General features: G+C 36.2%; 1 protein-coding gene across 2 annotated transcripts in view; it reads left to right on the top strand.

Moving 5' to 3' along the window:
- Positions 1–282: 282 nt before the first annotated feature.
- The window catches only part of LOC124406271, a 51518-nt gene continuing 39451 nt past the window's right edge, over positions 283–12349 (top strand). For both annotated transcript variants that reach the window (XM_046881626.1, XM_046881625.1), the window contains exons 1-2: positions 283–561; positions 2694–2936. In XM_046881626.1, the coding sequence (XP_046737582.1) occupies positions 324–561; positions 2694–2936 (481 nt within the window). In that variant the 5' untranslated portion in view covers positions 283–323. The remainder of the gene's footprint in view (positions 562–2693; positions 2937–12349) is intronic.

Raw genomic sequence — 12349 nt, 5'->3', positions numbered from 1 at the left:
TGAATTTTTAAGAAAAAAATGTTTTTCCTCCTCGATATTTGAAATTGGATTAATAAAAAATTAGAAGAAAAACATTAATTAATACAAAAAAAAAAAAAAAAAAATTGAAAATTATGAGGTAAAATGAGTGACAGTTTTGAGAGGGAAAAACCTCGCGACGATTGAACGGAAATCATGTGAACTTCGTCGAGTTGAGGTGACGAAATAAAAAGTTTAAAAAGAAAAGGGAAAAGAGGAAGAAGAAGGTCTTAAGGGGCACAATTTTTCGGACGATGGATGTAGCGAATTAACGCTGGGCTGGATTTTCAACGAGGTTAACGCAAATGTCCAAAATGCTCAGGCTCGAGTTAGTTGGTCTTGTCCTTTTGGCATGCACCCAAATACTAACCGAGCACCGAGACACTTACGACTATGGGAATCAATACGGACACCAGAGACAATACGATTATCAGGAAGAGAAATTCACACGGGAAGTTAGCGTTGCACGTCAAGGAAGGCTGCGCGGTATCGTCGTGCATTTCAGGAGGCATCCGAACCTTCAACCCGTCGACGTTTTTCTCGGTGAGTCGCGATATGAATTTATTTTATGCCGATGGTCGTCAGATTTCAGGATTTTTATAATAAAAAATATCTTTTATCGGTGCTTACATTCGATTTTTTTTATAATGTGGTAGAGACGGAAAATTATTCACTTGGTATAGTGGTTTTTAGAGATCAATAAACTCGGAGCTTGGCTTGAAATAAACTTGTTTTTGATTTTTTTATTGGTCAAAAAGTGGTAAGCTTCACCGAAATTCGGTTTTATAAGGTCAGAAGAAAAATTATTACTTCGCAGAATATTATTTTTCTGGTTTTTAATGGAAGGGAAATATTTCAAAATTCATAAATACGTCGATGCGGTTTTTTTAAATTGGCAATGGCAATTTCTAATTTTTACTGTATAAAAAGGACGAAATTTAACGAAATGCCTTTTCTCTTACCGTCACAAGAAGACTCTAAATTTCACACGAGACTTGTTTTCACAGGGTTGTAAACTTCACAAACAGAATATGACAAAAGTACAAATTCTACAGTATCGCAATTTTCATTAATTTCTAAATTGGATAATTCAGCAGAAAATTATTTTCTAAAAGATTAAAAAAAAACTTTAATTCGATAGCAATCCGATTTACTATATCTAACTGTTATTTTTATATTAACGTAGTTATTTTCAGGTAATAAGAAAGTCCAAGTTCCTTAGCAAATACTTGACTAAAGAATCTTTATTCAACGATATGAAATAAAAAAAAAAAGTCGAACTGAATTAAAAGTGCTCAAAAATTTTTTGTAGATATCAGAATTTGATTGGGGATAAGAATTTCACAAAATTATGTTTAATTTTAAACGGAATTTAAAAAAAAAACAAATAAAATAAAAAACTTGTAGAAATATATATATGACTTGATTAAGCGAGTGAATGATGGAGTAAAAAATCGATACCAGAGGGATGAATTTCGTACTATTGCATCATTCAATCCGTCCTAGAAAACCGTTTGAGCAAAAAGCGAAGAAATTCGTAGGCATTCGGTGCAGCTGGATGCAGTTCAGGTCTAAAGTAAGCTTGCGGAATGAAATAAAATAGCAGCGTGCAGCAGTAGAAGAAATAAATAATTTCAGGTCAAATTTATAGAGGATCTAGAAGCCTCACGTGCGATCGTACGTCTAAAATTTACCGGCTTCAGGTTTTCGCTGATATATTTATCGCTCGCCCCCCGCGATCCCTGCAGAGGCACATGCTTCGGATATGAAAGGCTCAAATCGAGCGTTAAAAATTCACCATTATCATTCAGAAGGCTTATGGATCGAATGGCCTGTCGATACCTCCCGATTCCGAAGAATTCACTTTCAAACACAGAGTTTTAAAATCCGATTGAACCGCCAAAAACCTGATTAATTTATCGCAATATTTCAGCACTCATTGATATGTGTAACTTGGCACCTCAGATATTTCATGTCCTGCTAAAATAGAATGACGTTGACCAAATTTCGTGAAAAACGTTAATTATAAAGAGTCAAGAAGCTTTTTTTTACAATGAAATAGCTGCAAGTTTCCAAATAATGATGTCTGACTTTAGATTCGTTATCAGCCCCCCAAAAAATTTTCAATTTTCACAAAAGTCAAAATGTTTTTAGTTTTCGTCAGCACATTTAAAACGCCAAATTCAAATTTTAAAAATCCGACTTTACACTTGTGATTAGCGAGCTGAAAAATTTCGCGGTACCAATTTCCACTCAAATCTATTAATCCGTTCTCAAGATATCATCACTTTCATTTTATTTCTGAGAATTTTGTTATTCAAACAATTAAAAAAGTGCTAAACCGATAAAATCCAAAATCTAAGCAGTTCCAAGTTCTATGCATGATGCACATACATACAAACAAAAAAGCTCGGAGGTGATTTTCTAAACGTGAAAACATGGCGAGCCAGTGAAAAAACTTGACCTTTCATTTTCGGGATGGTTAAAATCATTTCCTTTTGCCTCTGTTCACAGAGAAACGGGAAGTTAAAAAATGTAAAACGAGGAGAACAATTCATAAACCTATTCGAATTCGATTCATCGATTTTCTTGGCCTCCGCGTCTACCTGCTATTTCTTTTAATTCCATCTATTTCTTTACTGAACCGAAAATTTTCTATCTCTTAATTTTTCCAGGGGTGCCTTACGCCGCGCCGCCCCTGGGCACCCTCAGATTCACCCCGCCTCGGTCACCAAGGCCCTGGAGCGGGGTTCGTCATTCAAATCGCTTCGCTCCGGTCTGTCCTCAAGTACTTCCGGATCTGCACACGGAAGTGACACCCGGTCGTTACGAGTATCTCAAGAGGCTACTTCCGTACCTGAGAAATCAGAGCGAGGACTGCCTGTACCTAAACGTTTACGCGCCGCATCAAAAAGAAGGTGAGTCACCGATTCCGGTCGTCATTTTCATTTTACAACTGCACTAAATATACGGAAATCCGTATTTCCGCCATAATTTTATATTCCAGGCTATAAAAAGTCTTCCATTACGATCTGAGTATCAAGTTATTTGGGTCCAATATTTCTTTTTTTTTTTTGTTTCTCCTATTTTGGAATCTTGTGACCCGAAACACGAATTTCTTGGCAATAATCAAGTTGAAATATATATAGTCTTAAGCCCTGACCATCTCAAAATCATTTTATGTTTTTTTTTCTAACACTTTATTCGGTAAAAAACGTGACCTGAATTTTTTTTACGATTGCGAATGGCCATTTTTTAAAATCTGAAAAAATTCTCAAAAATCCAGAGAATGACACAAAAAACTCCCCGTTAAGGAGAACGTGGGCTGAATTTTTTTCTTTTTTTTTTCATCGCCTAGTTTGGAATTAAAAAAATTTTTAAACCCAAAATTAACACAGGATCATATCGTAAGCGTCAAATAAGCGTCAATTTACTTGTTAACGTTCGGTTTCACTAATTCGACGATGCGCCAGTCCAGTTAGTGAAGATAGTTTTAAGTTTAAAAATTTTTAAATTTCGAATTCGGTAATAAAAAAACGTAGAAATAAAATTCGGCCCACGTTTTGCTTAAGAGACATGTATATACATTAGGGTGGCGCAAAAGAACCGACTATTTTTTTTTTCCTTGAGTTTCGTGTGAGAAAATGTTAGTTTTTGATGTTTTAAGAGCTCACTCCAAAGGACAGCTCAAGAAAAAAATTTTAAGAGGTCGCTCCAAATTTTTTTAAATGTCAAAAATCGTCAAAAAATTAAATTAAAAAAATTGTATTTTCAGTATTTTGTTTGATTTTTAGTTCATGTCGTGGTGTATTGTTATCGATTCTTTTTTACTGAATTAAAGAAAAAAAATTTATGAAATTTTAATATGAATATTAAAAGGTCGCTCGAAAAGATCTAAAGAAATGCACCAAAAAATTGAAAAAAAATTGTGAGCGACCTTTCGAAATTCAAATTTTGAACTGAAATTTTCGGAAACTTATTTTTTTTTTTGTCTATAAAATTATACCGTAACGAGAAAAAAAAATAAAACAACAAAAAACTGATTTTTGACCATTTCTGACATTTTTAAAAATGTGGAGCGACCTCTTAGAATTTTTTTTTTTTAACTGTCCTTTGGAGTGGGCTCTTAAAACATCAAAAACTAACATTTTGTCAAACGAGACTCGAAAAAAAAAAATAGTCGATTTTTCTGCGCCACCTTAATATACATATATATATATCAGATCGGCAAGGGTGAGGCTGAATTTTGTATAAGGGAGTGGAAGGACTTCCTGATCGTTAGTAAAGTCGTAATCTACGTTACCAATTCCGGACACAGGCTGCGACGTCCGTTGGAGGCTCGTGCGGCTGGCTCGTCGTCAGCCTTCTGGGGTGGAGTTCTGGGGATGAATTATTCCGAGTGCGAACTACCTTAACTGTAATTAGTTTCACGTTGTATAACCTAACCCTGACGAAAGCCGGCGAGTCGGGAGGCTCCGCCCCGAGGCTTCGTTTTCCTTGCGAATATAAATGCCGCGTGAAAACATTGCTCAAAAACTACGCCGATTGCCGATCAGATTTCATAAATATTTATCGATGAAATTATCAGTGTATTTATTTATAACTTGTATAGATTTTTCCTGTCTAATTTAACGGATAAATTCATCAGCTTTCGGGAAGAGTTGAAATATTTACGTACCGGAAACTGAATCGTTTTTTTTTTTTTTTTTTTTTTTATTTATTATCGCATCTTCGATAGGGTGTCAGAATTCATTAATCTGCAGTTTTACCGCAAGTTTTGTAAACATCGAGAATCGAGCTTAGTTTTCGGGCCGATTTCAAGCTCTCGAAAATTTTAACTTCCGGTGAAAATTTTCCCAATACAGAATAACTTTCGATTTTCTTTCGCGCGTACAAGCTCTTCCTCCGCGAATTATTATCCTGCAGATTGAAATAGTGACCGATATTCATGGAATTTCGGATGTTGCGCAAAGGCGAGATATTCGATGAATGGTTTCTGGGTAAGACAACGTGCCAAGAACTTGAAATATCAAGTGAAAACAACACGTGAATACTCCACTCTCATCCAGCCCGCCAAAACAATGTGTTCGGTTAAAAGCTCGTCGAGTATCTTGGTAAGATCGGAAATTGTTTAGCCGACTTTAGAAATCTCGCTCCTTGGCAATGTTCCATTGTTTACTTGAGTCTTTGAAAATTGGAAAATTTCTTCAGAATATCCGTAATTTTTGACAAAGACTAAAAACTAGGTTAAAAAAAAAAAATGTCCAATCAAGAATTAGACAGAATAAATCGACCGGAATATATCTCAAAGTCCACGACCCGAAATTCTCTACATTCAAAAACTGAAAACACATTGAAATTCTTTTTCAAAATTAATTTTGAAAATCAGAAAAAATTAACTCCCCAACAAAAAATCAATGTGTAGAAATTTTCAAAGACTAAATATCGAGAGGATCGACTGAAATGACGCAGATTTTTTGTCCGTTTTTACCCCCCTCCCCTCCCCTCCCCTCCCCACCCCCATCCCCATCCCCTCAGAGATTCGGTTAAAGACGAAAAAAACGAGAGCGAAATAGAAATGCGTGCGATAACCGGAGGAAAAGAGAGAAGCGATAGAACGGAAATATGACTTGTAGGATTCTTTCGCCTCGCGTCAGCCAACAGCTAAAAGGGAAAAAGGTGATGCATTTGGGGGAGTCAATTTTATCCAGAAAAAACGATCAGTTTTGTCGTTCCGTCGTCGCGGGGGTGGGGGTGGGGGGGGGGGGGGGGGGGGGGGAGAGAAAACGGGGGGTAAAAAAGGCTCATGAAAGGGGGAGACAAGACGAGAACGGAAGTTTTCTCACCCTCGACTTCGTCCCCCCCGCCCTTCGCCACCCTTCTTCCTTCCTATTGCTGTTTCCGCGATATTTTCATTCCCACCCTTACAACGTAGCTTAGGTACGTATATATTATTGATGCCCTGAGATCAGCGACGAGATTCGACAAATTGCGGATCTGCGAAGATCTTGGTGACTCTGAAAATTTCTTTCTCTTTTTCGATTTTTTAATTTTTAATTTTTCTTTTATTCAATGTACGGAAAGGGTTTAACCCTTATTTTTCGTTCGAATTCTCGTTCTGTTTGATTTTTTGTAAGTACCTGTATCAAGAGTCTAAACGTATCGATTGTTTGAAAAAATTTGCAAAGCTTTGCGTGTGCTGAAATGGTTGAAAGTAAAACCGAATCGAATTACTTTGAGTAAATTTTGCAAAGGATTGAATCAGACCCGAACAACAACTTCGAGTGATTCGATTTATCTGCAATGTAAGTTTTGAAGTGAGATGAAACGATTTGAAAGAAATGAAAATTCAAAATTAAAATCAAATGAATTGAAACTGCCTCGAAAATCACAGTTTATATTCCATCGATTGAATTTCTTTACAATGTCACGTCAATCGATCCAAAACCCAATTTCACGTGATTCCAAATGAATCTGAACGACCTTAGATTACGATTTAAAAAAAAACTATACTACCTCCGAGCTGTAACTTAAGGTGACTTGAACAATGAAGTAGTTTTTTAAGCAAGTTTCTAAGAGATATTGCCGAATTTTTTCTCCCGACATTATGCTGTAAAAATGTATTTCATAACGTCGGATCGACACAACAGTAAATCCTCTCATCAGACATCGGTGAAGTAAAATGGTGTTGAAAATGAATCGTGCCAACGCAACGGCGCTTCAGCCGAGCAATTAGAGGCAGCTGTATAACCAGCTGTGACGATGATGACGCAAAAGTTGGCATACCCGAGATAATGATAGAGAGCATGAGAAGCAGCAGCCAGGCAGCAATGGCGCCATCCGAGTTAAGGATGGTCTTCGCAAAATATTTTCCCCCAAAATCGGTGGAATTTTCATAGATATTATAAACCGTAGCAGCCGCGGCAGCCCACCGCCTAACAAAGATGGAGATTTATAAAGGGGCGACATCGATTCAAAGGTGGATTTACGAAATTCTTTGGTGAAATTTGGGAGAGAGAGAGAGAGAGAGAGAGAGAGAGAGAGAGAGAGAGAGAATCGTGAAAAGTGATAAAAATCGTGTGTCGTCGGTGTTTCATCGAGGGGTGAAAATAATGATCGATATAACATTATAAAGGGTGTGAAAGGGTGAGAAAAAAAAAAAAAAAAAAAAAAAAACAATTATTGAGTGATTTATTTCCCAGGTGATAATAACGACAGAGAGTTCTGTAGGAAAAGTTTTCTCGAAGGATTATACACGTGGATAGATTTATTTATAGTAAACGAAGACTTGCTGCAGCTGTGAGCTTTTGCGACGTACGACGACGAGCCCGGGTTTTTTTCCTGACACAGATTGCACCCATTGCAGCACGTGCTAACAGTTTTTGTTTTTATTTCTCTCTAGAAGGGGTGCAAAAAAAAAGTATATATATATATATATATATGTATACGCACATGTTCAGACATAAAGAGAAGAGAGGAGAAAACGAAAATTGATCGTATTAAGTGTGACTATAAGAAAACTCAATTAGTGAACATGAGACACGAGCATAAAATAATTTGGGGGTAAGAGAAAGGAAACGATTTTGAGTTAATTTTTAATATTGACATTAACAAGTGAAACGAATTAAACCAGATACTATAAAAGCGATTATGAAAATTGAAATATATTTGAAAAAAAATCAAAGACGAGACTCCGATGCTCGGTGGAATTGAATTTTGTTACAAGTGAAGCTTCGATAATTAGCCATTGGAGTAAAATAGGAAAACCGAACGGAACTGGAGAAATATTCGGAAATGAGATTTGAGCCGGTCCAATTATCTCCCCGCAGTTTTGAAACGGGGAAATAGAAATCGTCGAAATCATTTCAAATGAACGCGAGTTTCAATTAGCGGCTGATCAATTTGTCTCTCCCTCTTTCCCTCCCTCTCTCTCTCTCTCTCTCTCTCTCTTTCTCTCTCTATTTTCCGTCGCTCGCTACGAGAGAACGATGGAGAGAAGAGAGCGAAAAAAACTACACAGACGGAAAGTAGGGTTAAGAGGATTAATTTTCAAATGAAATATCGCACAGGGAGAGAAAAGTGTAGACATCGTATATTATATACCCTCTGCACTGCCAGTGTATGGGGTTCCTATACCTGGTCTGAGGTATGGGGATTTGGAATTTTCAATGGAACTGTACATCGAGCTTATATATTTTTACAAGGCTTCAGTGCTAATTACGCGAAGCTTTAGTAGTTCCGAGATACCCTGTACACATACCGCGAAATTAATATCATCTGTAGATACATTTACATTCATATATACATATGTTTTTATATATGTACGTGTAGGTGTTGGTATAAAAATTGGCTCGATCATTCAAACTCGCGATTGCTTTATGCAGATTGTGAGATCTCGGGTGATTTAATTACTTATCAATATATATACTACACACCGCCGACCAGACTAGAAGATGAGAGGAAGAAAATTCGCAGATTATAATATAAAGTGAAGAGGAAATATAAAGGTGGTGGTTAGATGTCGTTAATTTTTCAAAAATAACTATCTTTGAATTGGACGAGAAAAAAAAACAAAAAAAAAAAAAACTCGGCTGCTGATACGTTTTTTCTCTGGTAGGTCAATTACTCAGAACTCCGGGGAGAAATAAAAAGTCGATTCACATCAGCGACTAAAAAGCGATAATCCATTAGCGTCTGCAATACGGTGCCGGATGGGTATTAAAAATCGATTGATTTATCGGTGTATGAGTGCGAGGTTAAGGAAAGGGTTAAGAAAATAATACTAATAAAGAAGATCGAGAGAGAGAGAGAAAGAGATTTACCAGAAAATCTTAAACAGCATCGACATCCGCACGTTTAATTCCGAGTATTATTAATTATTTTCATGCATGCGTGCACATCGGTTATAAGTTCAGTCTAATCGTAAGTCATTCGAGATTTCAAGCAGCGTGATGATCGTTGTGTAATTTGCAAAAACTTGAACGGTTTCATTCCTCTCGCAGGGCTCAATCGTTGCAAGTGCCGAGCCTTGTAGAGAGATTTTTATTTTTCGTAGAGAAAAACTAGAGAAGAAAAAAAAAGCGTTACTGGACGAAGAACGAGCAGCAATTTCTTCATCCAATCACCAACGATTAATTATCTCTTTCATTACTAAATCCAGCAACTAATAACCTGATATTTGCAAAAAACATTTAAACGAGTTCGAACGGAAATCCAAAATAGTATGAGAGAGAGAGAGAGAGAGAGAGAGAGAGAGAGAAAAAAAGTAAAGAACCGCGAAATGATTTTTCGGTGAGTGAATTGATTATATCGTACAAGCTGCAGGCGATCACGTTGTAATAAATTTATCGAGTTTAAATAAAATTTTATCCGATGTTAAAGTCAGCGGCTTGAGAGATAGTTGAAGCGTTGCTTTACGATTTCGATAATAAAATGAAAAAAAAAAATAAAATAAAATAGCGAGTGTGGAAAAAAAAAAGAATAAGAAAGAAGATGGAGAAAATACGTCGTTATCCTGTTGAAGATTTTTAATATTATTCTTCGAATATGATCATGCTGCTAGGAATATGAACATGAACGCTATTCCCATATCCCGAAGGAAGACGGTTTACGGCTCTTCAATGTCGTAAAAAATTTCACCGGCCACAATTCAAGCCGCATTCGCAAAGCCAGCGAGCGAATATCCTGCACAGTCTCTTCAGGATTCTCGTCACGGCGCGATAGGGACTTGAGGGGAAAAATTTACTGTCTCTAAGATCTTACCGAAGGATAAAAAACCGCACCATAATGTCGAAATTTTTTTTTTTTTTTTTCTCATATTTAATTCATTGTTATAGTTTATTTTATTTTGTTTAACTTTTTTCCGTCTTACATTTTTTGCTCTTCTACCAAAGAATCTTCTCACCGATTCAAATAATAGAATTTCCAACCAATTCTTTTTATTATCCAACAATTTTCAGGAGCGTTAATAAAACAATACGAAGCAACTGCGGATTTTGCTCTCCGCGAAATTCAGGTTATTAAATAAACGATAACGAATAAATGAATCAAAAAACGCTTTGCTTAAATTTTCTCAAATCCTTCTCAAATGCCGTAGTATTTTATGAAAATTCGGTAATACATAACCTTAAATATTTATAATCTGATACTTGGGAATTTCGTGCTTTTCAAAGTGAAAGCTCTGGTCAAAGTTTTCATTTCAAGCAGATTTCGATAGATTTGTATTAGAGTATCTAAATAAGGGTGAAAAATGGATGAAAGAATTTATTTTTTTGCAAGGAGAAGGCCTTGACTTGATTTTTAGGCCCTTAGCAACAAAGGAAAAACAAACAAACGAAAGAGAGAGAGAGAGAGAGAAAAAAAAAATTGTAAATATATAAAAAAAAAAAAAAAAGGAACCAGTAAAAGAAAACAAACGTCGCGGAAATGGCGGAGCAGATAAATATACAGAGAGTAACATGGGTTCGGGACGTTGTGCTTCCGGGTTTCGAAAAAGCGAGAATTCAACGCAAGGCTTCGGGTAGAAACAACAACCCCATACCCGAGAATTTTGCGGGAGCATAGGCCCTTCTGCCAAATCGGACATCCGTCTGCTCCGGCTTATTTTTCCCAGGAACACCGCTGCGATAACATTAAACAAACTCAAAGGCCTCCTACAGCTTCTCCTCGTCCTTTCCACCCCCCCCCCCCCCCCCCCCTCGCCCCTCGGCGTTTTCTCGTCTCCGAACAAAGCCCGAAGGATTTCAAGGATCTGAACTACTTTCACCGCTGAAACTTGTCACCGTTGTTTAATGCATTGTCAGGGAAAATTTCGGTGGAACCTGCAAGCCGCGTGGAAATGAAAACCGTCATCCTCGTGTTCTGACAATTTTAAACGGTCGGTTCGGGGAGCGAGAAAATTTTTAAGGCCCATTTCAGACCCGGAATTTGATAAATGAATTTTGAATGATTTTATCTCCCACTTTAATATACATTTTTTTCTTTCAGTTTAGTACCTATAAATATATATTTATGATTAGGTAATTCGTTTTGCAACAATCTGTCGTGTTAACGCAAATCTGATAGATATTTCTTTTAATCAATAATAAAAGTATCATTCTATTAATTTTTATTCATCAATGTTATAAGAGAGTAGGAATGCCAGGCTTGATCTGCTTACAGATTCCCATACCGACATATACCGACACTTAACCAAGACACGAACCTTTTTCGAAAATGCTTAATAGCGGGGAAATCTGTGAACCAGAACCGGCCTGGTGTACTTGCTGAAGGAAAATTCCTCAAGAAATTGAAACGGTATCTCATATAAATAACTAATAATAATTACTTAGAAAAACCTCTAAATACGCGAGTTAAAAAAATCGGATTATATAGTATAATTTTATGTAAAGTAAAAAACTAACTATTCGTCAAATTCTCGTAAATTCTGAGTGACAGAATGCATATTTGATAGAAAATAAAAGACTATATGAAAAATCATTAGTTCCAGTGTATAACAGGTACGAAAATTTACCGAGTAAAAATTAGTCAAAGAATGAAAGAAGAAGCCCAAAATCAAGTTGGGATATTTACTTTCGCCCAAAAAGCGGGATTATCAGACGATGCTTTTACTTGCGTACATACAGGTATATATTTAGACATATACAGCGCCTTTCCCTCTCGCGCGGCAACAAGAGACGACGTCTAACGAGTCCTGACATTTATCTGATTATAGTTTAAGAGAGTATATAATATATAAGCCGATGTGACGAGATAGATGGAGGGAAGTTATTTGCCTCGGAGATGCTTCTTGGTGTATTATGTATGTCTACATACACACACACACACACACACGTATATAGTCTCATTAAATTGAGGCTTCAACAGACACGCCGGCAGCCACCGTCAAAATTTGATTTCATTCGTTGAAAATAAAACGGTTTAAATATATTACATTAAAAAAAACGTGAATAATAGCACAATTCATTGCAAGCCTATGATAAAACCGTAAAAGTTTAAAGTCAATTTTTCTTTAAATCATTCAAATTCTCTCTTTATTCACGTGATTTTTTTTTTGATTTTATGACTATGATTAACTGCATGTTATTTGTTTTTCACTATTTATTTCGAACCAACAAAACATGGGAACAACGTGAGAAAAATTTCTTCAAAAATTGGTAAATTCACGTTTAAGTAACAAAACAAAAAATATACATATACATTATACATATATATGTTTGACGCAAAAATCGTTATCATATAATGTAAGAGATCAGGCTTTGTTCCGCGATTTGAAAATTTGCATATTTTATCTATATCGTCGAAAGAGTAATATACTACATTATAGAAAAGT

Source organism: Diprion similis, chromosome 5 (genome assembly GCF_021155765.1).
Source record: "Diprion similis isolate iyDipSimi1 chromosome 5, iyDipSimi1.1, whole genome shotgun sequence".
NCBI lineage: Eukaryota > Metazoa > Arthropoda > Insecta > Hymenoptera > Diprionidae > Diprion > Diprion similis.
This window is presented reverse-complemented; position numbering and strand designations above follow the sequence as displayed.